The 26,119-nt window shown below is 46.4% G+C and overlaps 1 protein-coding gene and 1 non-coding gene across 4 annotated transcripts; one reads left to right on the top strand and one right to left on the bottom strand.

The window, feature by feature from the left end:
• Window positions 1-26: 26 nt before the first annotated feature.
• LOC100194364 (uncharacterized) lies at window positions 27-3,507 on the top strand. Of its 3 annotated transcripts, XM_008674004.3 has the most exons (7): window positions 27-326; window positions 747-860; window positions 2,064-2,177; window positions 2,422-2,534; window positions 2,638-2,718; window positions 2,803-2,874; window positions 2,962-3,507. In XM_008674004.3, the coding sequence occupies exons 2-7, from the start codon at window positions 749-751 to the stop codon at window positions 3,004-3,006; spliced, it is 537 nt and encodes a 178-aa protein (XP_008672226.1). In that variant the 5' UTR covers window positions 27-326; window positions 747-748; the 3' UTR covers window positions 3,007-3,507.
• A 315-nt stretch (window positions 3,508-3,822) lies between these two features.
• TRNAM-CAU (transfer RNA methionine (anticodon CAU)) lies at window positions 3,823-3,910 on the bottom strand. Its single transcript is given in 2 exon segments — window positions 3,823-3,858; window positions 3,873-3,910. It is a non-coding gene; the product is annotated as a tRNA-Met (tRNA).
• Window positions 3,911-26,119: the final 22,209 nt, after the last annotated feature.

Genomic DNA, 26,119 nt, shown 5'->3' with positions numbered 1-26,119 from the left:
TCGATCGACTCCTCGGAAAGAGGGCGCTCATGTGGTTGCGTATTCCGCGCTGGGACACGTATGGCAGGCGTGCGCTTCCTACGGGTCGTCCTCAACCTCTCGTCCGGCCGTGTTGACCTGACCGAATAACCACCCGTCTGCCGCTGTGCCGCACCCCGCACGAGACCCGTCCTTGAGGGGCACGTCCTAGATCGGTGGCGCCTGCCTCTCGCCGCCGATACGGTGCCTCTCGCGGTCTCGCTCCCCCTCGCAGGTCTTTTGGTTTTTTTAGTTCCTCCCTTTGCTTCTTGGAGGTGTTTGTTGCCGTCTCACCCGCAGTTCTTGAGGTACGCACGCAGTAATCCGGCTTCTTTCTATGTTCCGATGTCTTGCTGGTTGGATGAGGAGGGTACGACGCTCTGTGGAGAGATCTAATCGCGCTGGTAAACTGGGGCGATCGGTGTGGGGGAATCGGATAGCGTGGATGGGATTTGGGATTGGAAGAGAAGCTGGAGGATGCCTTTTTTCCCCTGTCCCCAAGCTTTCTGTGGATGACGGTGATAATCGTGGACGAGCTAAGCTCATTGAGTGTCTGGCTGATGTGGGATTGGGTGGCATATGCTGGATTGCTAACTGTTCCATCTGGTGCACCAAGAATTGGACTGCACTGGGGTTGGGATTGGGATTGGGATGGGATTGCTTTGCCTTTGATTGTGTATATGCTTATTATGTGCTCATCCGCTGTGGCTTTGGCCGGAACTTTGCAGACATGCAGAGCCAGATAGTGTGCCACGGGTGCAGGACCCTTCTGTTCTACCCAAGAGGTGCTCCGAGCGTGTGTTGTGCGGTATGCCATGTGGTCACCAATGTGCCGCCTCCAGGTAGCACGTCTGGGCTTTGGTTTCTATTGTTTCATGGTTGAACATCCACACACATTGCATGGGGAACAAAAGGGACCAAATCCTGATGTCATGATTCGGAATCTTGTTGACGCTGGACTTAGGACACAGGTGACCAAATACTTCTAGGTGACAATTAAAGGGGCAGACCAGGTCTGGGGTGTCGTAGAGGATGTCGTTGTTGCTGTCTACCTAGGGAAATGTTAAATTTAGAGATGTATAAGTAATTCATCGTGTTTCGATGGCTGTAGTGTTTTTCATCAATCATTAAGGCCCTGTTTTAAATGCACTAGAGCTAATAGTTAGCTGCTAAAATTAGTTGAAGACATCTAAATAACCTAATTAATAGTTCAGATGTTAGCTATTTTTAGCAAATTAGCTAATATTTAGCTAGCTATTTGTTAGCCAGCTAATTTCACTAGCAATTTTTTAGCCAACTAACTATTAGCTCTAGTGCATTCAAACAGTCCTTAAGTCCAAATATCCAATATATCTCAGCTATATGTTGTGTGTTGAGTGTCAAGTGTGTGCAGGTATTGATATCACATAGTTTAGGCTAGGATGACCAGTGGAAGAGGGATGATCTCTGCCTTGTAACTAATAATGTCTGATATCTTGCATGGTACGGCCCAGTAATTTAAATGAGACTGTTATCTATCCTTCAAACCACATAGCCCTAAAGCACATACCATCATGAGCTTTATATTTGGTTTGTATTGTATTATTCATCATTTTTTTGTTAACGTACTCTACTGAGTTGAACTGACAATTTATGTAGCATTCTTGGTGTCAAGTTGTTGGGTATGAGAGATAGATCTTTGTATTGTTGTTTAACATGGAATTAGTATTACACATAGTCTTAAGTAAATTTGAATCCAACTTGCAGTATATGACTTAGTTTTTGTTTGGAAAACCTCATAACCAAGCTTTCATTGACTATCATGTACATGGGGACTAGGTCATGTGACCCTGTATAATATAAGGTCTTGTATAATGTCAAATAATTATAGCTAGTCAAACAAAATAATTTGAATTAGTATATGGGTAATGGTATGGTTAGTCCAAAACACAGTTTGAACTTTATGGTACCCTGCTCATTCTATTTTGTTCCCCTCTTGAATCTCTCACCTCATAAACACAATTCATATTGCGTGCTTATGAAATAATGGTAAATTTCTTGTGCAGCAATGGAGATGGCTCGACTTATATGTGGTGGCTGCCAGACATTATTGATGTATGCTCGCAGTGCAACAACTGTAAGATGCTCATGTTGTGACACAGTCAATCTTGTCAGACCAGGTACTGATGTATGTGTAAACTTATCTTGCAGATCCATAAGCTTTTGATTTTCCATCTATGAACATGTTTAAATTTCAATTTTCAAGAGTAGGATGCATGTTCTATGCAGGCAGAAGAGTTGTTTTGGCATTAAGTTCCCGAGCACCGTATTTGATACTGTATTGTGCTAGTAGTTTATCTACTCCTAGTGTACTTAAATCAGGATAAGCTTCTAGCATGTTGACGATTTTTGTTCATCCTGCAGTGAGTAGCATAGCTCATGTGAACTGTGGCCAGTGCCAAACAGTGTTGATGTATCCATACGGAGCACCGTCTGTCAAATGTGCTGTTTGCAACTTCATTACAAATGTTGGCGGGGTACGTTAATTTCCCCTTATGGGTCTGCTTGTGCTACAAACAGCCTTAGTGTCTAGTGACACCCACCTGGTTTTAACATGTCTATTAAATTTCCTAACATCAGGTGACTCCCATGATACCTTTGCCACCACCAGCACTAACTGCATCAAGTGGAACTTCATATATCATCCCGTCAATTTCCGTGGTATGTTTATTCTATGATTTACCGTGAAATCCATGCGAGTTTAATGTGATTTATCACAAAGTTGTTTCCGTCCAACCTGGGCAGCCGACGAATCAACCGCGGAATGTAACTGTTGTCGTTGAAAACCCAATGACAGTAGATGACAAGGGAAAATTGGTGAGCATGTTATGCTAATAACGGTGCCTCTGCTATGCCCGACAAAGTAGTGAAGGCTGCTGATTTTAGTTTTCCTGTGTATTGCAGGTGAGCAATGTTGTAGTAGGGGTTACGAGCGGCGGGAAAAAGTGACGGCATATCACAACCCGTATAGCTTTGTCCAAACTATCTAAAAAGGGTTTAAGAATACATACCTTGTATCATACTGCTGTTTGGCGATCGGCTGCTCGACGGAGGAATCCCCCTCCCTGGAGAGCGTAGTGGCAAGGCAGCGCTGCTTTCGCCACTGCGATCGTGCTAGAACGAGCCAAAAAAAAAAACGAAGTGCGGGTGTGCATACTCAGAGTATATCTGTAGCTTGTTACCCCTTGATTCTTTTGTATGTAATATGGGCTCTGCCTGACTTTCACTGTGTGATCAAATTTCCAAGCCCGTGGGCGCTGTTGCTGCGTGCCTTGTTATTAGTGAATAACAAACATTGCAAATGGCTCTTGAAATACAGTGTGTGTGTGTTTTAATCTCTCTGCATTTATGTTAATCAGCAGGTGCCACCATTTGCTGTTCCAGACTGATAATGCAGAGTTTGTATCCACGTTCTTTGGAGAAAACATTTGAGGCTCATACGCTGTTTCATGTCCCATGTGTATATTTTCTCTATTTTCATGCTGCTTGCACGAATGTGTTGGTGTCATATGTTAGTTACTGTATTAGTTTGAAGTCACTGTATTTAGAACTCGGCTTGAAACTGCACCCAAAAATTAAATTTATGCCAAACACAAAAAAAGGGAAACTAAAACAAGTAAAAAGGCATCGGGGTGAGAGAGGCTCAAACTCTCTGTATTAGTTTGAAGTTACTGTATTAGAAATTTAGAACTCGGCATGAAAACTGCACCCAAAAACTGAATTCATGCCAAACACAAAAAGAAAAACTAAAAACAAAAAAAATATTGGGGTGAGAGAGGCTCGAACTCTCGACCTCAGGATTACTCAAACTTAGCTATGAGACCTACGCGCTAGCCAACTGCGCCACCACCCCTATGATGTTTCTAAAGACATTAAAATTATTATTACATATATTGAGTTGCACAAGCAACCATTTTATTAGGTAGCTGCGTCTGCGTGTTCTTTTCTTGCAGAATCTCGCCGCGTGCCGTGCCGTGCCGATGAACACCGAACACGATGCATGGTCTCCGTTTGATAACTGTGCAGGTGCTAGCTTCGCCTTAGCCAACGCCCATTGCTGTGTTGCTGCCGCGTATAACTATAATTTCGTGGCCGGCGCCGCCTAGCTAGTTCCGCGCTCGGCGGAGGATCGGACGACGGCGGCGGGTTTGGTACTTTGGTTTGAAACCGCCAAACCGGCCTAGCTAGCACACTGTCAACCAACCAATCGTCATTTGGATCTCATGAGAGACGACGACGACAAGGCAGAGCTCTCTTGCATGTGCATTATTATTCTTTGCTTCCTAGAGATGGTTGCGCCGTCACACATAAACCTGGTGTTCAGAGACGACAGAACTTTTGGAGCCTTGCGATGATTGCGTTCTACAGGCTGGCTTTACAAAAGCTCAGCTTGATCCGCCTAATCAGGAATCTATTGGGTTGCCACTGTCCGAAGCCAGTTGCCTGACTGAAACCCTCTGTTTGCTGTACCTGCTGTACCTGTACTCGCATAGACATGCACTGTAGCGCGTCAGCCAATTCATACGCATATATATACACCGCATTATTGGTCCAGGTGATCAGCATGGCTCTGTTGGTTACCGGCCGGTGCCGCCACAGGCCCACAGCCCACAGCGGCGTCCATGGCAAGGACGGACGGCAACGTGCACGCGCGGTGGAACCCGGTCTGCGACAGGTTTGGCTCCTTCTGCGGCCGCGCAAAAGCGTCGCCCTCATGCTGGTGGCGATGAGCCTGCTTTCAGTTTCAGCTGCGTCCAATGCTGCATGCTCCCCGGGCCGCCAATGAGTAGCGCGCGTGCATGTCTCGGACAGCAGCTCATCCACAACCACAACACAACAGCGCGCTGTCAAACTGCTCCGTTTTGCTTGGCCTGAAATGGGTCATGGGTGTGACAAGAGCACGCGAGCATATGGCTGCAGTCACAGTTGTGGATCTTTGGCTGCGCCAGTTCTTGCATAAACCGTTACGGCGCTACCCAATCCTTCTAAACCGTTGTCGTTCTGAGTTGTGATGTGAATTTATAGATATCTTGATCTCTTCAATAGTTGCATTGACAGGCTAAGCCTGCGTGAGCTCCCCCTTCTCGATAGTCTGTTCACGTGGTCGAACAAGCGCCGCTTCCCCACGCTTGCTAGACTAGACCGAGCCTTCACCAACTCAAACCACGCCTCAGTTTTCCCCTCTACCACCCTCACCTCTCGGCTCAGACCTACCTCGGATCACAAGTCGATCCTTGTTACCATGTCGACCGCAGTCCCAAAATCAACCTTGTTCAGGTTTGAGAACGCCTGGCTTCAGTGCCCCTCCTTTCTTCCGTCAGTGCTCCTGGAATGGCAACCTGATCCTGCTATCCTTGACGCTGCCGGGCGCCTCGCTGGCTGCCTCAAACGCACGCGGTCTGCGGCAAAGGTTTGGTCAAGGCGTAACAGGGCGCCGCCCCACTTAATTTCCAATTGCAAATTCATTATTATGTTGCTCGACCACCTGGAAGAGTTTCGCACGCTGTCTGGTGCAGAAGTGCAGGTTCGGGTTCTGTGCCAGGACAAGCTGGAACTCCGTCTTCGAGAGCAGGCTGCATACTGGAAGCAGCGTGCAATCCGGGAGGCGGATGCCAATACCGCCTTTCACCATGCTCATGCTACTCAGAGACAAATAAGAAACCACATCAGAGTGGTTGAGGTGGACGGCCAGGAACTATGGAGTCATGAGGATAAAACAGCGGCGATCACTTCCTACTTCGCAAGTATCATGGGCGCTAGTATTGCCACCTCCCGGTCCTTCGATGTGCAAGCCCTCTACAGCGGGAGGGCTCGTGCTAGCGGCGCCCTCACTTCCCCCTTCTCTGAGGCAGAAGCTGCTGCTGCTGTTCGATCGATGAATAGGTGCAGTGCCCCGGGCCCTGACGGCTTCGGGCCTAGCTTCTACAAGGCAGCTTGGTCGACTGTTGAAGTGCAAGTGATGGATCTCTTGGGCGCTTTCCACAGAAATGAGGTCGACCTTGAGCGTATCAACAGGGCGTACATGGTGCTGTTGCCAAAAAAACCGGGGTGTGTGTCAGTGGACTCCTTCCGACCGATCAGCCTACAGAATTGCAGTCTCAAGATTATCACAAAAATACTCACCACCAGGCTGCAGCGGGAGATTGCATCCCTCATTGATTTGGATCAGACAGGGTTCATTCGAGGCCGCTCCATCACAGAGAATTTTGTGTATGCTATGGAGCTTGTCCAATGTTGTCATAAGAGGAAGACTCCCACATTGGTGCTGAAGTTGGACTTCGCAAAGGCTTTTGACACTGTCAGTTGGGACGGCCTAGCCACCATTCTGTCTGCAAGGGGTTTTTGTGACGTTTGGCTGTCTTGGATGAAGAAAATTCAGAGCACATCAAGGAACGCCGTGTTGGTGAATGGATGCCCGGGGCCTTGGTTTACCTGCAGGCGCGGGTTGAGGCAAGGGGACCCCCTCTCCCCGTATCTCTTCCTGCTTGTCGCCGATGTTCTGCAGGTGCTAATAAAAAATAGCGGCATGGTTAGGCACCCCATTCTTGAGGACTCAGCTTGCCCAATCTTGCAATACGCTGACGACACCCTCATCCTTGCCCGTGCTAATATAAGGGACATCATGGCTCTGAAGCACCTTTTGGACTCCTTCTCCGCAGCGTCAGGCCTGCAGATCAACTACTCCAAAAGCACTGCGGTGCCCATGCATGTTAACCCTCAGGATCTGGCCCCAATGCTCCAAGTTTTGGGATGCAAGCAGGAAGGTTTCCCGCAGACGTACCTCGGGTTGCCTCTGTCCAGCACAAAGCTCAGACTCACGGCCTTCTCTCCCCAAATCGCCAAGACTGACAAATATTTGGCGGGCTGGCAAGCAGCCTTGTTAAATCCCACTGGCAGGGCAGTCCTAGTGAACTCGGTGCTTGACTCTCAACTCGTCTATGCCATGTGCGCTATGCCTTTGCCACCTGGGATTCTCTCCAGGGTGGACAGCCGAAGAAGATCCTTTCTCTGGACTCGCGAAGATCGGTGCTCTGGATCGAGCTGCTTGGTTGCTTGGGAAAATGTTTGTAAACCGAAACAGGCAGGGGGTTTGGGCATCAAGGACCTACACATCCAGAACACATGTCTGTTGGTCAAGCTCATTCACAGATTGCACTCTTCGGCCTTGTCGTCTTGGGCAGCCTGGGTGCGCTCGAATGTTAAACTAGCAACAATGGAGGGCGAGATCAGGGGGTGCCATTGGGATACTCTGAGAGCGTTGCTGCTGAAAGGGAATTAGGCTTACACCTAAGTCCTAAATAATTTTGGTGGTTGAATTGCCCAACACAAATCTTTGGACTAACTAGTTTGCCCAAGTGTATAGATTATACAGGTGTAAAAGGTTCATACTCAGCCAATAAAAAGACCAAGTTTTGGATTCAACAAAGGAGCAAAGGGGCAACCGAAGGCACCCCTGGTCTGGCGCACCGGACTGTCCGGTGTGCCACCGGACAGTGAACAGTACCTGTCCGGTGCACCAGGGGACTCAGACTCAAACTCGCCACCTTCGGGAATTTCCAGGGCGACTCGGCTATAATTCACCGGACTGTCCGGTGTGCACCGGACATGTCCGGTGCTCCAAGGAAGCGCGGTCTCCGGAACTCGCCAGCCTCGGGTTCGCGTGGCAGCCGCTCCGCTAAAATTCACCGGACTGTCCGGTGTGCACCGGACTGTCCGGTGAACCAGCGGAGCAACGGCTCTTTTCGGCGCCAACGGCTCCCTGCGGTGCATTTAATGCGCGTGCAGCGCGCGCAGACGTCAGACATGCCCATACCGGTGCACCGGACATCAAACAGTACATGTCTGGTGTGCACCGGACACCCAGGGGGGCCCAGAAGTCAGAAGCTCCAACGGTCAGAATCCAACGGCAGTGATGACGTGGCAGGGGCACCGGACTGTCCGGTGTGCACCGGACTGTCCGGTGCGCCATCGAGCAGACGCCTCCAGCCAACGGTCAAGTTTGGTGGTTGGGGCTATAAATACCCCAACCACCCCACCATTCATTGCATCCAAGTTTTCCACTTCTCAACTACTACAAGAGCTCTAGCATCCAATTCTAGACACACTAAAGAGATCAAATCCTCTCCAATTCCACACAAGGCTTTAGTGATTAGTGAGAGAGATTTGCCGTGTTCTTTTGAGCTCTTGCGCTTGGATTGCTTCTTTTCTTTCTCACTTGTTCTTGAGATCACAACTCCATTGTAATCAAGGCAAGAGGCACCAATTGTGTGGTGGCCCTTGCGGGGAAGTTTTTGTTCCCGGCTTTGATTTGAGAAGAGAAGCTCACTCGGTCCGAGGGACCGTTTGAGAGAGGGAAGGGTTGAAAGAGACCCGGCCTTTGTGGCCTCCTCAACGGGGAGTAGGTTTGCAAGAACCGAACCTCGGTAAAACAAATCTCCGTGTCTCACTTGCTTATTCGCTTGGGATTTGTTTTGCGCCCTCTCTCTCGGACTCATTTATATTTCTAACGCTAACCCGGCTTGTAGTTGTGTTTATATTTGTAAATTTCAGTTTCGCCCTATTCACCCCCCCTCTAGGCGACTATCAATTGGTATCAGAGCCCGGTGCTTCATTAGAGCCTAACCGCTCGAAGTGATGTCGGGAGATCACGCCAAGAAGGAGATGGAGACCGGCGAAAAGCCCACTACAAGCCATGGGAGCACTTCATCGGAAGAGTCCCGCACCAAGAGGAAGGAAAAGAAGAAGGACTCCTCCAAACGGAAGGAGAAAAAGGCTTCCTCTTCTCACCACCAAGAGAAGAAGGAAAAATCTTCTTCCCACAAGCCGCATCGGAAAGGCGACAAGCATAAGAGGATGAGGAAGGTGGTCTACTACGAGACCGACACTTCATCAACTTCTACCTCCGACTCCGATGCGCCCTCCGTCACTTCTAAGCGCCAAGAGCGCAAGAAGTATAGTAAGATCCCCCTACGCTATCCTGGCATTTCCAAACATACACCTTTACTTTCCGTCCCATTAGGCAAACCACCAACTTTTGATGGTGAAGATTACGCTAGGTGGAGCGATTTAATGCGATTTCATCTAACCTCGCTCCACAAAAGCATATGGGATGTTGTTGAGTTTGGTGCGCAGGTACCATCCGTAGGGGATGAGGATTATGATGAGGATGAGGTGGCCCAAATCGAGCACTTCAACTCTCAAGCTACAACAATACTCCTCGCCTCTCTAAGTAGAGAGGAGTATAACAAAGTACAAGGGTTGAAGAGCGCCAAGGAGATCTGGGATTTACTCAAGACCGCGCATGAAGGTGATGAGCTCACCAAGATCACCAAGCGGGAAACGATTGAGGGGGAGCTCGGTCGGTTCCGGCTTCGCAAAGGGGAGGAGCCACAACACATGTACAATCGGCTCAAGACCTTGGTGAACCAAGCGCGCAACCTCGGGAGCGTAAAGTGGGATGACCACGAGGTGGTTAAGGTTATTCTAAGATCACTTATTTTCCTTAACCCTACTCAAGTTCAATTAATCCGTGGTAATCCTAGATATACCAAAATGACCCCCGAGGAAGTTATCGGGAATTTTGTGAGCTTTGAATGCATGATCGAAGGCTCGAGGAAGATCAACGAGCTTGATGATGCCACCACATCCGAAGCTCAACCCGTTGCATTCAAAGCAACGGAGGAGAAGAAGGAGGAGTCTACACCAAGTCGACAACCAATCGACGCCTCCAAGCTTGACAATGAGGAGATGGCGCTCGTCATCAAGAGCTTCCGCCAAATCCTCAAACAAAGGAGGGGGAAAGACTACAAGTCCCGCTCCAAGAAGGTTTGCTACAAATGTGGTAAGCCCGGTCATTTTATTGCTAAATGTCCTATATCTAGTGACAGTGACCGAGGCGACGACAAGAAGGGGAGAAGAAAGGAGAAGAAGAGGTACTACAAGAAGAAGGGCGGCGATGCCCATGTTTGTCGGGAATGGGATTCCGACGAGAGCTCAAGCGACTCCTCCGACGACGAGGACGCCGCCAACATCGCCGTCACCAAGGGACTCCTCTTCCCAAACGTCGGCCACAAGTGCCTCATGGCAAAGGACGGCAAAAAGAAGGTTAAATCTAAATCCTCCACTAAATATGAATCCTCTAGTGATGACAATGCTAGTGATGAGGAAGATAATTTGCGTTCCCTCTTTGCCAACCTTAACGTAGCTCAAAAGGAAAAATTGAATGAATTGGTTAGTGCTATTCATGAAAAGGATGACCTTTTGGATTCCCAAGAGGATTGTCTAATTAAAGAAAACAAAAAACATGTTAAGGTTAAGAAGGCTTATGCTCTTGAAATTGAGAAATGTGAAAAATTATCTAGTGAGCTAAGCACTTGTCGTGAGATGATTGACAACCTTAGAAATGAAAATGCTATTTTAAGTGCTAAGGTTGATTCTCATGTTTGTAATGTTTCAATTCCCAATCCTAGAGATAATAATGATGATTTGCTTGCTAGGATTGAAGAATTAAACATTTCTCTTGCTAGCCTTAGATTAGAGAATGAAAATTTGATTGCTAAGGCTAAAGATTTTGATGTTTGCAAAATTACAATTGCCGATCTTAGAGATAAGAATGATATACTTCGTGCTAAGATTGTTGAACTTAATTCTTGCAAACCATCTACATCTACCATTGAGCATGTCACTATTTGTACTAGATGTAGAAATGTTGATATTGATGCTATTCATGATCATATGGTTTTAATTAAACAACAAAATGATCATATAGCAAAACTAGATGCTAAAATTGCCGAGCATAACTTAGAAAATGAAAAATTTAAATTTGCTAGAAGTATGCTCTATAATGGGAGACGCCCTGGCATCAAGGATGGCATTGGCTTCCAAAGGGGAGACAATGTCAAACTTAATGCCCCTCCAAAGAACTTATCTAACTTTGTTAAGGGCAAGGCTCCCATGCCTCAGGATAACGAGGGTTACATTTTGTACCCTACCGGCTATCCTGAGAGCAAAATTAGAAAGATTCATTCTAGGAAGTCTCACTCTGGCCCTAATCATGCTTATATGTATAAGGGTGAGACATCTAGTTCTAGGCAACCAACCCATGCTAAGTTGCCTAAGAAGAAAATTCCTAATGCATCAAATGATCATGCCATTTCATTTAAAACTTTTGATGCATCTTATGTGCTTACTAGCAAATCCGGCAAGGTAGTTGCCAAATTTGTTGGGGGCAAACACAAGGGTTCCAAGACTTGTGTTTGGGTACCCAAAGTTCTTGTGTCTAATGCCAAAGGACCCAAAACCGTTTGGGTACCTAAAGTCAAGAACTAAAATTGTTTTGTAGGTTTATGCATCCGGGGGCTCAAGTTGGATACTCGACAGCGGGTGCACAAACCATATGACTGGGGAGAAAAGAATGTTCTCCTCATATGAGAAAAACCAAGATCCCCAACGAGCTATCACATTCGGGGATGGAAATCAAGGTTTGGTCAAAGGACTTGGTAAAATTGCTATATCTCCTGACCATTCTATTTCCAATGTTTTTCTTGTTGATTCCTTAGATTACAACTTGCTTTCTGTTTCCCAATTATGTCAAATGGGCTACAACTGTCTATTCACTGATGTAGGTGTCACTGTCTTTAGAAGAAGTGATGATTCAATAGCATTTAAGGGAGTGTTAGAGGGTCAGCTATACTTGGTAGATTTTGATAGAGCTGAACTCGACACTTGCTTAATGGCTAAGACTAACATGGGTTGGCTCTGGCATCGCCGACTAGCCCATGTTGGGATGAAGAATCTTCATAAGCTTCTAAAGGGAGAGCACATTTTAGGATTAACAAATGTTCATTTTGAGAAAGACAGGATTTGTAGCGCATGCCAGGCGGGAAAGCAAGTTGGAGTCCATCATCCACACAAGAACATCATGACGACCGACAGGCCGCTTGAGCTACTCCACATGGATCTATTCGGCCCGATTGCTTACATAAGCATCGGCGGGAGTAAGTATTGTCTTGTAATAGTGGATGATTATTCTCGCTTCACTTGGGTATTCTTTTTGCAGGAAAAATCTCAAACCCAAGAGACCTTAAAGGGATTCTTGAGACGGGCTCAAAATGAGTTCGGCTTGAGGATCAAGAAAATTAGAAGCGACAACGGGACGGAGTTCAAGAACTCTCAAATTGAAGGCTTCCTTGAGGAGGAGGGCATCAAGCATGAGTTCTCTTCTCCCTACACACCTCAACAAAATGGTGTAGTGGAGAGGAAGAATCGAACTCTTTTGGACATGGCAAGAACCATGCTTGATGAGTACAAGACACCGGACCGGTTTTGGGCCGAAGCGGTCAACACCGCCTGCTACGCCATCAATCGGTTATATCTTCACCGAATCCTCAAGAAGACATCCTATGAACTCCTAACCGGTAAAAAGCCCAACATTTCATATTTTAGAGTTTTTGGTAGCAAATGCTTTATTCTTGTTAAAAGAGGTAGAAAATCTAAATTTGCTCCTAAAACTGTAGAAGGCTTTTTACTTGGTTATGACTCAAACACAAGGGCATATAGGGTCTTTAACAAGTCCACTGGACTAGTTGAAGTCTCATGTGACGTTGTGTTTGATGAAACTAACGGCTCTCAAGTAGAGCAAGTTGATCTTGATGAGATAGGTAATGAAGAGGCTCCATGCATCGCGCTAAGGAACATGTCCATTGGGGATGTGTGTCCTAAGGAATCCAAAGAGCCTCCAAATGCACAAGATCAACCATCCTCCTCCATGCAAGCATCTCCACCAACTCAAAATGAGGATGAGGCTCAAGATGATGAAGGGCAAAATCAAGAAGATGAGCCACCTTAAGATGATGGCAATGATCAAGGGGGAGATGCAAATGATCAAGAAAAGGAGGATGAGGAAGAACCAAGACCGCCACACCCAAGAGTCCACCAAGCAATACAACGAGATCACCCCGTCGACACCATCCTCGGCGATATTCATAAGGGGGTAACCACTAGATCTCGTGTTGCTCATTTTTGTGAACATTACTCTTTTGTTTCCTCTATTGAGCCACACAGGGTAGAGGAAGCACTTCAAGATTCGGATTGGGTGGTGGCGATGCAAGAGGAGCTCAACAACTTCACTAGAAATGAGGTATGGCATTTAGTTCCACGTCCTAACCAAAATGTTGTAGGAACCAAATGGGTCTTCCGCAACAAGCAAGATGAGCATGGTGTGGTGACAAGGAACAAAGCTCGACTCGTGGCCAAAGGGTATTCACAAGTCGAAGGTTTGGATTTCGGTGAAACCTATGCACCCGTAGCTAGGCTTGAGTCAATTCGAATATTATTAGCCTATGCTACTTACCATGGCTTTAAGCTTTATCAAATGGACGTGAAAAGTGCCTTCCTCAACGGACCAATCAAGGAAGAGGTCTATGTTGAGCAACCTCCCGGCTTTGAAGACAGTGAGTATCCTAACCATGTTTATAGGCTCTCTAAGGCGCTTTATGGGCTCAAGCAAGCCCCAAGAGCATGGTATGAATGCCTAAGAGATTTCCTTATTGCTAATGGCTTCAAAGTCGGCAAGGCCGATCCTACACTCTTTACTAAAACTCTTGAAAATGACTTGTTTGTATGCCAAATTTATGTTGATGATATTATATTTGGGTCTACTAACGAGTCTACATGTGAAGAGTTTAGTAGGATCATGACACAGAAATTCGAGATGTCAATGATGGGGGAGTTGAAGTATTTTCTAGGATTCCAAGTCAAGCAACTCCAAGAGGGCACCTTCATTAGCCAAACGAAGTACACTCAAGACATTCTAACCAAGTTTGGGATGAAGGATGCCAAACCCATCAAGACACCCATGGGAACTAATGGGCATCTCGACCTCGACACGGGAGGTAAGTCCGTGGATCAAAAGGTATACCGGTCGATGATTGGGTCGTTGCTTTATTTATGTGCATCTCGACCGGACATTATGCTTTCCGTTTGCATGTGTGCAAGATTCCAATCCGACCCTAAGGAATCACACCTTACGGCCGTAAAACGAATCTTGAGATATTTGGCTTATACACCTAAGTTTGGGCTTTGGTACCCTCGGGGATCCACATTTGATTTGATTGGTTATTCGGATGCCGATTGGGCGGGGTGCAAAATTAATAGGAAGAGCACATCGGGGACTTGCCAGTTCTTGGGAAGATCCTTGGTGTCTTGGGCTTCAAAGAAGCAAAATTCGGTCGCTCTTTCCACCGCCGAAGCCGAGTACATTGCCGCAGGACATTGTTGCGCGCAATTGCTTTGGATGAGGCAAACCCTGCGGGACTACGGTTACAAATTAACCAAAGTCCCTTTGCTATGTGATAATGAGAGTGCAATCAAAATGGCCGACAATCCCGTCGAGCATAGCCGCACTAAGCACATAGCCATTCGGTATCATTTTCTTAGGGATCACCAACAAAAGGGAGATATCGAGATTTCTTACATCAACACTAAAGATCAATTAGCCGATATCTTTACCAAGCCTCTTGATGAACAATCTTTTACCAGACTTAGGCATGAGCTCAATATTCTTGATTCTAGAAATTTCTTTTGCTAGCTTGCACACATAGCTCATTTGAATACCTTTGATCATATCTCTTTTATATGCTATGACTAATGTGTTTTCAAACCAAGTCACAGGTATATTGAAAGGGAATTGGAGTCTTCGGCGAAGACAAAGGCTTCCACTCCGTAACTCATCCTTCGCCATTGCTCCAAGAAAAGGACCTTGTCTTTGGGGGAGAAAGTAAAAGCCCAAAGCAAAAGGACCGGATTTCGTCTTTGGTATAATCTTAACTCATTTACTTATGACCAAAGGGGAAGAAATTACTTAGAGGGCTCTAATGATTCCGTTTTTGGCGATTCATGCCAAAAAGGGGGAGAAATGAGCCCAAAGCAAAAGGACCGCACCACCACCAATTTCAAAAACTTAGTGCTTTCCAAAAGTATTTATCAATTGGTATCCTATTATGTTCAAAAGGGGGAGAAAGTAGTATTTCAAAAATGGTATATCAAAACCCTCTTGAACACTAAAGAGGTGGATCTCTTTTAGGGGGAGTTTTGTTTAGTCAAAGGAAAAGCAATTGAAACAGGGGGAGAAAATTTCAAATCTTGAAAATGCTTTACAAACTCTTATTCATTTACCTTTGACTATTTGCAAAAGAACTTTGAAAAGGATTTACAAAAGAATTTGCAAAAACAAAACTCGTGGTGCAAACGTGGTCCAAAATGCTAAATAAAGAAAGGAACATTCCATGCATATCCTGTAAGTAGTTATATTGGCTCAATTCCAAGCAACCTTTACACTTACATTATGCAAACTAGTTCAATTATGCACTTCTATATTTGCTTTGGTTTGTGTTGGCATCAATCACCAAAAAGGGGGAGATTGAAAGGGAATTAGGCTTACACCTAAGTCCTAAATAATTTTGGTGGTTGAATTGCCCAACACAAATCTTTGGACTAACTAGTTTGCCCAAGTGTATAGATTATACAGGTGTAAAAGGTTCATACTCAGCCAATAAAAAGACCAAGTTTTGGATTCAACAAAGGAGCAAAGGGGCAACCGAAGGCACCCCTGGTCTGGCGCACCGGACTGTCCGGTGTGCCACCGGACAGTGAACAGTACCTGTCCGGTGCACCAGGGGACTCAGACTCAAACTCGCCACCTTCGGGAATTTCCAGGGCGACTCGGCTATAATTCACCGGACTGTCCGGTGTGCACCGGACATGTCCGGTGCTCCAAGGAAGCGCGGTCTCCGGAACTCGCCAGCCTCGGGTTCGCGTGGCAGCCGCTCCGCTAAAATTCACCGGACTGTCCGGTGTGCACCGGACTGTCCGGTGAACCAGCGGAGCAACGGCTCTTTTCGGCGCCAACGGCTCCCTGCGGTGCATTTAATGCGCGTGCAGCGCGCGCAGACGTCAGACATGCCCATACCGGTGCACCGGACATCAAACAGTACATGTCCGGTGTGCACCGGACACCCAGGGGGGCCCAGAAGTCAGAAGCTCCAACGGTCAGAATCCAACGGCAGTGATGACGTGGCAGGGGCACCGGACTGTCCGGTGTGCACCGGACTGTCCGGTGCGCCATCGAGCAGACGCCTCCAGCCAACGGTCAAGTTTGGTGGTTGGGGCTATAAATACCCCAACCACCCCACCATTCATTGCATCCAAGTTTTCCACTTCTCAACTACTACAAGAGCTCTAGCATCCAATTCTAGACACACTAAAGAGATCAAATCCTCTCCAATTCCACACAAGGCTTTAGTGATTAGTGATAGTCGCCTAGAGGGGGGGTGAATAGGGCGAAACTGAAATTTACAAATATAAACACAACTACAAGCCGGGTTAGCGTTAGAAATATAAACGAGTCCGCGAGAGAGGGCGCAAAACAAATCCCAAGCGAATAAGCAAGTGAGACACGGAGATTTGTTTTACCGAGGTTCGGTTCTTGCAAACTTACTCCCCGTTGAGGAGGCCACAAAGGCCGGGTCTCTTTCAACCCTTCCCTCTCTCAAACAGTCCCTCGGACCGAGTGAGCTTCTTTTCTCAAATCAAAGCCGGGAACAAAAACTTCCCCGCAAGGGCCACCACACAATTGGTGCCTCTTGCCTTGATTACAATGGAGTTGTGATCTCAAGAACAAGTGAGAAAGAAAAGAAGCAATCCAAGCGCAAGAGCTCAAATGAACACGGCAAATCACTCTCACTAGTCACTAGGGTTTTGTGTGGAATTGGAGAGGATTTGATCGCTTTGTGTGTGTCTAGAATTGAATGCCTAGCTCTTGTAAGTGGTTGAGAAGTGGAAAACTTGGATGCAATGAATGGTGGGGTGGTTGGGGTATTTATAGCCCCAACCACCAAACTTGACCGTTGGCTGGAGGCGTCTGCTCGATGGCGCACCGGACAGTCCGGTGCACACCGGACAGTCCGGTGCCCCTGCCACGTCATCACTGCCGTTGGATTCTAGCCGTTGGAGCTTCTGACTTGTGGGCCCGCCTGGGTGTCCGGTGCACACCAGACATGTACTGTTTGATGTCCGGTGCACCGGCATGGGCAAGTCTGACGTCTGCGCGCGCATTAAATGCACCGCAGGGAGCCGTTGGTGCCGAAGAGAGCCGTTGCTCCGCTGGTACACCGGACAGTCCGGTGAATTTTAGCGGAGCGGCTGCCACGCGAATCCGAGGCTGGCGAGTTCCGGAGACCGCGCTTCCTTGGAGCACCGGACATGTCCGGTGCACACCGGACAGTCCGGTGAATTATAGCGCGCCGGCTTCCGAGAAATCCCGAGGGTGAAGAGTTTGAGTCTGAGTCCCCTGGTGCACCGGACAGGTACTGTTCACTGTCCGGTGGCACACCGGACAGTCCGGTGCGCCAGACCAGGGGTGCCTTCGGTTGCCCCTTTTGCTCCTTTATTGAATCCAAAACTTGGTCTTTTTATTGGCTGAGTGTGAACCTTGTACACCTGTATAATCTATACACTTGGGCAAACTAGTTAGTCCAAAGATTTGTGTTGGGCAATTCAACCACCAAAATTATTTAGGAACTAGGTGTAAGCCTAATTCCCTTTCAATCTCCCCCTTTTTGGTGATTGATGCCAACACAAACCAAAGCAAATATAGAGGTGCATAATTGAACTAGTTTGCATGATGTAAGTGTAAAGGTTGCTTGGAATTGAGCCAATAAAACTACTTACAAGATATGCATGGAATGTTTCTTTCTTATATAACATTTTGGACCACGTTTGCACCACATGTTTTGTTTTGCAAATTCCTTTTGTAAATCCATTTGAAAGATCTTTTGCAAATAGTCAAAGGCAAATGAATAAGAGTTTGCAAAGCATTTTTAGGATTTGAAATTTTCTCCCCCTGAATCAAAATGCTTTTCTTTTGACTTAACAAAACTCCCCCTAAAAGAGATCCACCTCTTAGTGTTCAAGAGGGTTTTGAATTACCATTTTTGAAATACTACTTTCTCCCCCTTTTGAACACAATAGGATACCAAATGATAAATACTTTTTGGAAAGCACTAAGTTTTTGAATTTGGTGGTGGTGGTGCGGTCCTTTTGCTTTGGGCTCATTTCTCCCCCTTTTTGGCATGAATCGCCAAAAACGGAACCATTAGAGCCCTAGAAGTAATTTCTTCCCCTTTGGTCATAAGTAAATGAGTTAAGATTATACCAAAGACGAAATTCGGTCCTTTTGCTTTTGAGCTTTTGCTCTCTCCCCCAAGGATGAAGTCCTTTTCTTTGATGCTCATTTCTCCCCAAGGAATAGAGAGTTGCTCAGAGTGATGGCGAAGCATGAGTTACGGAGTGGAAGCCTTTGTCTTCGCCGAAGACTCCAATTCCCTTTCAATATACCTATGACTTGGTTTGAAATAGACTTGAAAACACATTAGTCATAGCATATAAAAGAGATATGATCAAAGGTATTCAAATGAACTATGTGTGCAAGCTAGCAAAAGAAATTTCTAGAATCAAGAATATTGAGCTCATGCCTAAGTCTGGTAAAAGATTGTTCATCAAGTGGCTTGGTAAAGATATCGGCTAATTGATCTTTAGTGTTAATGTAAGAAATCTCGATATCCCCCTTTTGTTGGTGATCCCTAAGAAAATGATACCGAATGGCTATGTGCTTAGTGCGGCTATGCTCGACGGGATTGTCGGCCATTTTGATTGCACTCTCATTATCACATAGCAAAGGGACTTTGGTTAATTTGTAACCGTAGTCCCGCAGGGTTTGCCTCATCCAAAGCAATTGCGCGCAACAATGACCTGCGGCAATGTACTCGGCTTCGGCGGTGGAAAGAGCGACCGAATTTTGCTTCTTTGAAGCCCAAGACACCAAGGATCTTCCCAAGAACTGGCAAGTCCCCGATGTGCTCTTCCTATTGATTTTACACCCCGCCCAATCGGCATCCGAATAACCAATCAAATCAAATGTGGATCCCCGAGGGTACCAAAGCCCAAACTTAGGTGTGTAAGCCAAATATCTCAAGATTCGTTTTACGGCCGTAAAGTGTGATTCCTTAGGGTCGGATTGGAATCTTGCACACATGCAAACGGAAAGCATAATGTCCGGTCGAGATGCACATAAATAAAGCAATGAACCAATCATCGACCGGTATACCTTTTGATCCACGGACTTACCTCCCGTGTCGAGGTCGAGATGCCCATTGGTTCCCATGGGTGTCTTGATGGGCTTGGCATCCTTCATCCCAAACTTAGCAAGAATGTCTTGAGTGTACTTTGTTTGGCTAATGAAGGTGCCTTCTTGGAGTTGCTTCACTTGAAATCCTAAGAAATACTTCAACTCCCCCATCATCGACATCTCGAATTTCTGTGTCATGATCCTACTAAACTCTTCACATGTAGATTCGTTAGTAGACCCAAATATAATATCATCAACATAAATTTGGCATACGAATAAATCATTTTCAAGTGTTTTGGTAAAGAGTGTAGGATCGGCCTTGCCGACTTTGAAGCCATTAGCAATAAGGAAATCTCTTAGGCATTCATACCATGCTCTTGGGGCTTGCTTGAGCCCATAAAGCGCCTTAGAGAGCCTATAAACATGGTTAGGATACTCACTGTCTTCAAAGCCGGGAGGTTGCTCAACATAGACTTCTTCCTTGATTGGTCCATTGAGGAAGGCACTTTTCACGTCCATTTGATAAAGCTTAAAGCCATGGTAAGTAGCATAGGCTAATAATATGCGAATTGACTCAAGCCTAGCTACGGGTGCATAGGTTTCACCGAAATCCAAACCTTCGACTTGTGAATACCCTTTGGCCACGAGTCGAGCTTTGTTCCTTGTCACCACACCATGCTCATCTTGCTTGTTGCGGAAGACCCATTTGGTTCCTACAACATTTTGGTTAGGACGTGGAACTAAATGCCATACCTCGTTCCTCGTGAAATTGTTGAGCTCCTCTTGCATCGCCACCACCCAATCCGAATCTTGAAGTGCTTCCTCTACCCTGTGTGGCTCAATAGAGGAAACAAAAGAGTAATGTTCACAAAAATGAGCAACTCGAGATCTAGTGGTTACCCCCTTATGAATATCGCCGAGGATGGTGTCGACGGGGTGATCTCGTTGGATTGCTTGGTGGACTCTTGGGTGTGGCGGTCTTGGTTCTTCCTCATCCTCCTTTTCTTGATCATTTGCATCTCCCCCTTGATCTTTGCCATCATCTTGAGGTGGCTCATCTTCTTGATTTTCCCCTTCACCATCTTGAGCCTCATCCTCATTTTGAGTTGGTGGAGATGCTTGCATGGAGGAGGATGGTTGATCTTGTGCATTTGGAGGCTCTTCGGATTCCTTAGGACACACATCCCCAATGGACATGTTCCTTAGCGCGATGCATGGAGCCTCTTCATTACCTATCTCATCAAGATCAACTTGCTCTACTTGAGAGCTGTTAGTTTCATCAAACACAACGTCACATGAGACTTCAACTAGTCCAGTGGACTTGTTAAGGACCCTATATGCCCTTGTGTTTGAGTCATAACCAAGTAAAAAACCTTCTACAGTTTTAGGAGCAAATTTAGATTTTCTACCTCTTTTAACAAGAATAAAGCATTTGCTACCAAAAACTCTAAAGTATGAAATGTTGGGCTTTTTACCGGTTAGGAGTTCATATGATGTCTTCTTGAGGATTCGGTGAAGATATAACCTATTGATGGCATAGCAGGCGGTGTTGACTGCTTCGGCCCAAAACCGGTCCGGTGTCTTGTACTCATCAAGCATGGTTCTTGCCATGTCCAAAAGAGTTCGATTCTTCCTCTCCACTACACCATTTTGTTGAGGTGTGTAGGGAGAAGAGAACTCATGCTTGATGCCCTCCTCCTCAAGGAAACCTTCAATTTGAGAGTTCTTGAACTCCGTCCCGTTGTCGCTTCTTATTTTCTTGATCCTTAAGCCGAACTCATTTTGAGCCCGTCTCAAGAATCCCTTTAAGGTCTCTTGGGTTTGAGATTTTTCCTGTAAAAAGAATACCCAAGTGAAGCGAGAGTAATCATCCACTATTACAAGACAATACTTACTCCCGCCGATGCTTATGTAAGCAATCGGGCCGAAAAGATCCATGTGGAGTAGCTCAAGCGGCCTGTCGGTCGTCATGATGTTCTTGTGTGGATGATGGACTCCAACTTGCTTTCCCGCCTGGCATGCGCTACAAATCCTGTCTTTCTCAAAATAAACATTTGTTAATCCTAAAATGTGCTCTCCCTTTAGAAGCTTATGAAGATTCTTCATCCCAACATGGGCTAGTCGGCGATGCCAGAGCCAACCCATGTTAGTCTTAGCAATTAAGCAAGTGTCGAGTTCAGCTCTATCAAAATCTACCAAGTATAGCTGACCCTCTAACACTCCCTTAAATGCTATTGAATCATCACTTCTTCTAAAGACAGTGACACCTACATCAGTGAATAGACAGTTGTAGCCCATTTGACATAATTGGGAAACAGAAAGCAAGTTGTAATCTAAGGAATCAACAAGAAAAACATTGGAAATAGAATGGTCAGGAGATATAGCAATTTTACCAAGTCCTTTGACCAAACCTTGATTTCCATCCCCGAATGTGATAGCTCGTTGGGGATCTTGGTTTTTCTCATATGAGGAGAACATTCTTTTCTCCCCAGTCATATGGTTTGTGCACCCGCTGTCGAGTATCCAACTTGAGCCCCCGGATGCATAAACCTACAAAACAATTTTAGTTCTTGACTTTAGGTACCCAAACGGTTTTGGGTCCTTTGGCATTAGACACAAGAACTTTGGGTACCCAAACACAAGTCTTGGAACCCTTGTGTTTGCCCCCAACAAATTTGGCAACTACCTTGCCGGATTTGCTAGTAAGCACATAAGATGCATCAAAAGTTTTAAATGAAATAGCATGATCATTTGATGCAGTAGGAGTTTTCTTTCTAGGCAATTTAGCATGGGTTGGTTGCCTAGAGCTAGATGTCTCACCCTTATACATGAAAGCATGATTAGGGCCAGAGTGAGACTTCCTAGAATGAATTCTCCTAATTTTGCTCTCGGGATAACCGGCAGGGTATAAAATGTAACCCTCGTTATCCTGAGGCATGGGAGCCTTGCCCTTAACAAAGTTGGACAATCTCTTAGGAGGGGCACTAATTTTGACATTGTCTCCCCTTTGGAAGCCAATGCCATCCTTAATGCCCGGGCGTCTCCCATTATAGAGCATGCTACGAGCAAATTTAAATTTCTCATTTTCTAAGTTGTGCTCGGCAATTTTAGCATCAAGTTTAGCTATATGATCATTTTGTTGCTTAATTAAGGTCATGTGATCATGAATAGCATTAACATCAATATCTCTACATCTAGCACAAATAGTGACATGCTCAATGGTAGATGTAGAGGGTTTGCAGGAATCAAGTTCCACAATCTTAGCATGAAGAATATCATTTTTATCTTTAAGATTGGAAATTGTAACTTTGCAAACATCAAAATCTTTAGCCTTAGCAATTAAATTTTCATTCTCTAATCTAAGGCAAGCAAGAGATACATTCAATTCATCAATCTTAGCAAGCAAGTCAATATTATCATCTCTAAGATTGGGAATTGAAACATTACAAACATGTGAATCAACCTTAGCATTTAAAATAGCATTTTCATTTCTAAGGTTGTCAATCATCTCACGACATGTGCTTAGCTCACTAAATAATTTTTCACATTTTTCTACTTCTAGAGCATAAGCCTTTTTAACCTTAACATGTTTCTTGTTTTCTTTAATTAGACAATCCTCTTGGGAGTCCAAAAGGTCATCCTTTTCATGAATAGCACTAATCAATTCATTTAGTTTTTCTTTTTGCTCCATGTTAAGATTGGCAAAGAGAATACGCAAATTATCCTCCTCATCACTAGCATTATCATCACTAGACGATTCATATTTAGTGGAGGAGTTGGATTTAACCTTCTTCTTTTTGCCGTCTTTTGCCATAAGGCACTTGTGGCCGACGTTGGGGAAGAGAAGTCCCTTGGTGACGGCGATGTTGGCGGCGTCCTCGTCGTCGGAGGAGTCGCTTGAGCTCTCGTCGGAGTCCCACTCGCGACAAACATGGGCATCGCCGCCCTTCTTTCTGTAGTACCTCTTCTTCTCCTTTCTTCTCCCCTTCTTGTCGTCGCCTCGGTCACTGTCACTAGACATAGGACATTTAGCAATAAAATGACCGGGCTTACCACATTTGTAGCAAACCTTCTTGGAGCGGGACTTGTAGTCTTTCCCCCTCCTTTGTTTGAGGATTTGGCGGAAGCTCTTGATGACGAGCGCCATCTCCTCATTGTCAAGCTTGGAGGCGTCTATTGGTTGTCGACTTGGTGTAGACTCCTCCTTCTTTTCTTCCGTCGCCTTGAATGCAACGGGTTGAGCTTCGGATGGGTCGCCAAGCTCGTTGATTTTCCTCGAGCCTTCTATCATGCACTCAAAACTTACAAAATGCCCGATAACTTCCTCGGGGGTCATTTTAGTATATCTAGGATTACCACGAATCAATTGAACTTGAGTGGGATTTAGAAAAATGAGAGATCTTAAAATAACATTTACCACTTCGTGGTCGTCCCACTTCTTGCTCCCGAGGTTGCGCACTTGGTTTACCAAAGTCTTGAGCCGGTTGTACATGTGTTGTGGCTCCTCCCCTTTGTGAAGCCGGAACCGACCGAGCTCCCCCTCGGTCGTTTCCCGTTTGGTGATCTTGGTGAGCTCATCTCCCTCGTGCGCGGTTTTGAGTACATCCCAAATCTCCTTGGCGTTCTTCAACCCTTGTACTTTGTTATATTCCTCTTTGCTTAGTGAGGCGAGGAGAATTGTTGTGGCTTGTGAGTTGAAGTGCTCGATTTGGGCTACCTCATCCTCATCATAGTTCTCATCCCCTACGGATGGTACCTGCGCACCAAACTCAACAACATCCCATATGCTTTTGTGGAGCGAGATTAGATGAAATCGCATTAAATTGCTCCACCTAGCGTAATCTTCACCATCAAAAGTTGGTGGTTTGCCTAGTGGGACGGAAAGTAAAGGTGTATGTTTGGAAATGCGAGGGTAGCGTAGGGGGATCTTACTATACTTCTTGCGCTCTTGGCGCTTAGAAGTGACGGAGGGCGCATCGGAGTCGGAGGTCGATGTTGATGAAGTGTCGGTCTCGTAGTAGACCACCTTCCTCATCCTCTTGTGCTTGTCGCCTTTCCGATGCGGCTTGTGGGAAGAAGATTTTTCCTTCTTCTCTTTGTGATGAGAAGAAGATTTCTTCTCCTTCCCTTTGTTGGAGGAGCTCTTCTTCTTCTCCCTCCTTTTGGTGCGGGACTCTTCCGATGAAGTGCTCCCGTGGCTTGTAGTGGGCTTTTCGCCGGTCTCCATCTCCTTCTTGGCGTGATCTCCCGACATCTCTTCGAGCGGTTAGGCTCTAATGAAGCACCGGGCTCTGATACCAATTGATAGTCGCCTAGAGGGGGGGTGAATAGGGCGAAACTGAAATTTACAAATATAAACACAACTACAAGCCGGGTTAGCGTTAGAAATATAAACGAGTCCGCGAGAGAGGGCGCAAAACAAATCCCAAGCGAATAAGCAAGTGAGACATGGAGATTTGTTTTACCGAGGTTCGGTTCTTGCAAACCTACTCCCCGTTGAGGAGGCCACAAAGGCCGGGTCTCTTTCAACCCTTCCCTCTCTCAAACAGTCCCTCGGACCGAGTGAGCTTCTTTTCTCAAATCAAAGCCGGGAACAAAAACTTCCCCGCAAGGGCCACCACACAATTGGTGCCTCTTGCCTTGATTACAATGGAGTTGTGATCTCAAGAACAAGTGAGAAAGAAAAGAAGCAATCCAAGCGCAAGAGCTCAAATGAACACGGCAAATCACTCTCACTAGTCACTAGGGTTTTGTGTGGAATTGGAGAGGATTTGATCGCTTTGTGTGTGTCTAGAATTGAATGCCTAGCTCTTGTAAGTGGTTGAGAAGTGGAAAACTTGGATGCAATGAATGGTGGGGTGGTTGGGGTATTTATAGCCCCAACCACCAAACTTGACCGTTGGCTGGAGGCGTCTGCTCGATGGCGCACCGGACAGTCCGGTGCACACCGGACAGTCCGGTGCACACCGGACAGTCCGGTGCCCCTGCCACGTCATCACTGCCGTTGGATTCTAGCCGTTGGAGCTTCTGACTTGTGGGCCCGCCTGGGTGTCCGGTGCACACCGGACATGTACTGTTTGATGTCCGGTGCACCGGCATGGGCAAGTCTGACGTCTGCGCGCGCTGCGCGCGCATTAAATGCACCGCAGGGAGCCGTTGGCGCCGAAGAGAGCCGTTGCTCCGCTGGTACACCGGACAGTCCGGTGCACACCGGACAGTCCGGTGAATTTTAGCGGAGCGGCTGCCACGCGAATCCGAGGCTGGCGAGTTCCGGAGACCGCGCTTCCTTGGAGCACCGGACATGTCCGGTGCACACCGGACAGTCCGGTGAATTATAGCGCGCCGGCTTCCGAGAAATCCCGAGGGTGAAGAGTTTGAGTCTGAGTCCCCTGGTGCACCGGACAGGTACTGTTCACTGTCCGGTGGCACACCGGACAGTCCGGTGCGCCAGACCAGGGGTGCCTTCGGTTGCCCCTTTTGCTCCTTTATTGAATCCAAAACTTGGTCTTTTTATTGGCTGAGTGTGAACCTTGTACACCTGTATAATCTATACACTTGGGCAAACTAGTTAGTCCAAAGATTTGTGTTGGGCAATTCAACCACCAAAATTATTTAGGAACTAGGTGTAAGCCTAATTCCCTTTCAATTAGTGAGAGAGATTTGCCGTGTTCTTTTGAGCTCTTGCGCTTGGATTGCTTCTTTTCTTTCTCACTTGTTCTTGAGATCACAACTCCATTGTAATCAAGGCAAGAGGCACCAATTGTGTGGTGGCCCTTGCGGGGAAGTTTTTGTTCCCGGCTTTGATTTGAGAAGAGAAGCTCACTCGGTCCGAGGGACCGTTTGAGAGAGGGAAGGGTTGAAAGAGACCCGGCCTTTGTG

This window comes from Zea mays, chromosome 3, assembly GCF_902167145.1.
Source record: "Zea mays cultivar B73 chromosome 3, Zm-B73-REFERENCE-NAM-5.0, whole genome shotgun sequence".
In the NCBI taxonomy this organism is placed as follows: Eukaryota; Viridiplantae; Streptophyta; class Magnoliopsida; order Poales; family Poaceae; genus Zea; species Zea mays.
Note: the sequence above shows the minus strand (reverse complement) of the source record. Positions and strands in the feature narration are given on the sequence as shown.

What these genes read in the sequence shown, in the direction of transcription:
- LOC100194364 (XM_008674004.3), top strand. Translation starts at nt 749, where the DNA reads ATGCAGAGCCAGATAGTGTGCCACGGGTGCAGGACCCTTCTGTTCTAC. An exon ending in CACCAATGTGCCGCCTCCAG is followed by an intron (nt 861 to 2,063) that starts GTAGCACGTCTG and finishes TTTCTTGTGCAG; the next exon opens with CAATGGAGATGGCTCGACTT. An exon ending in TCATTACAAATGTTGGCGGG is followed by an intron (nt 2,535 to 2,637) that starts GTACGTTAATTT and finishes TCCTAACATCAG; the next exon opens with GTGACTCCCATGATACCTTT.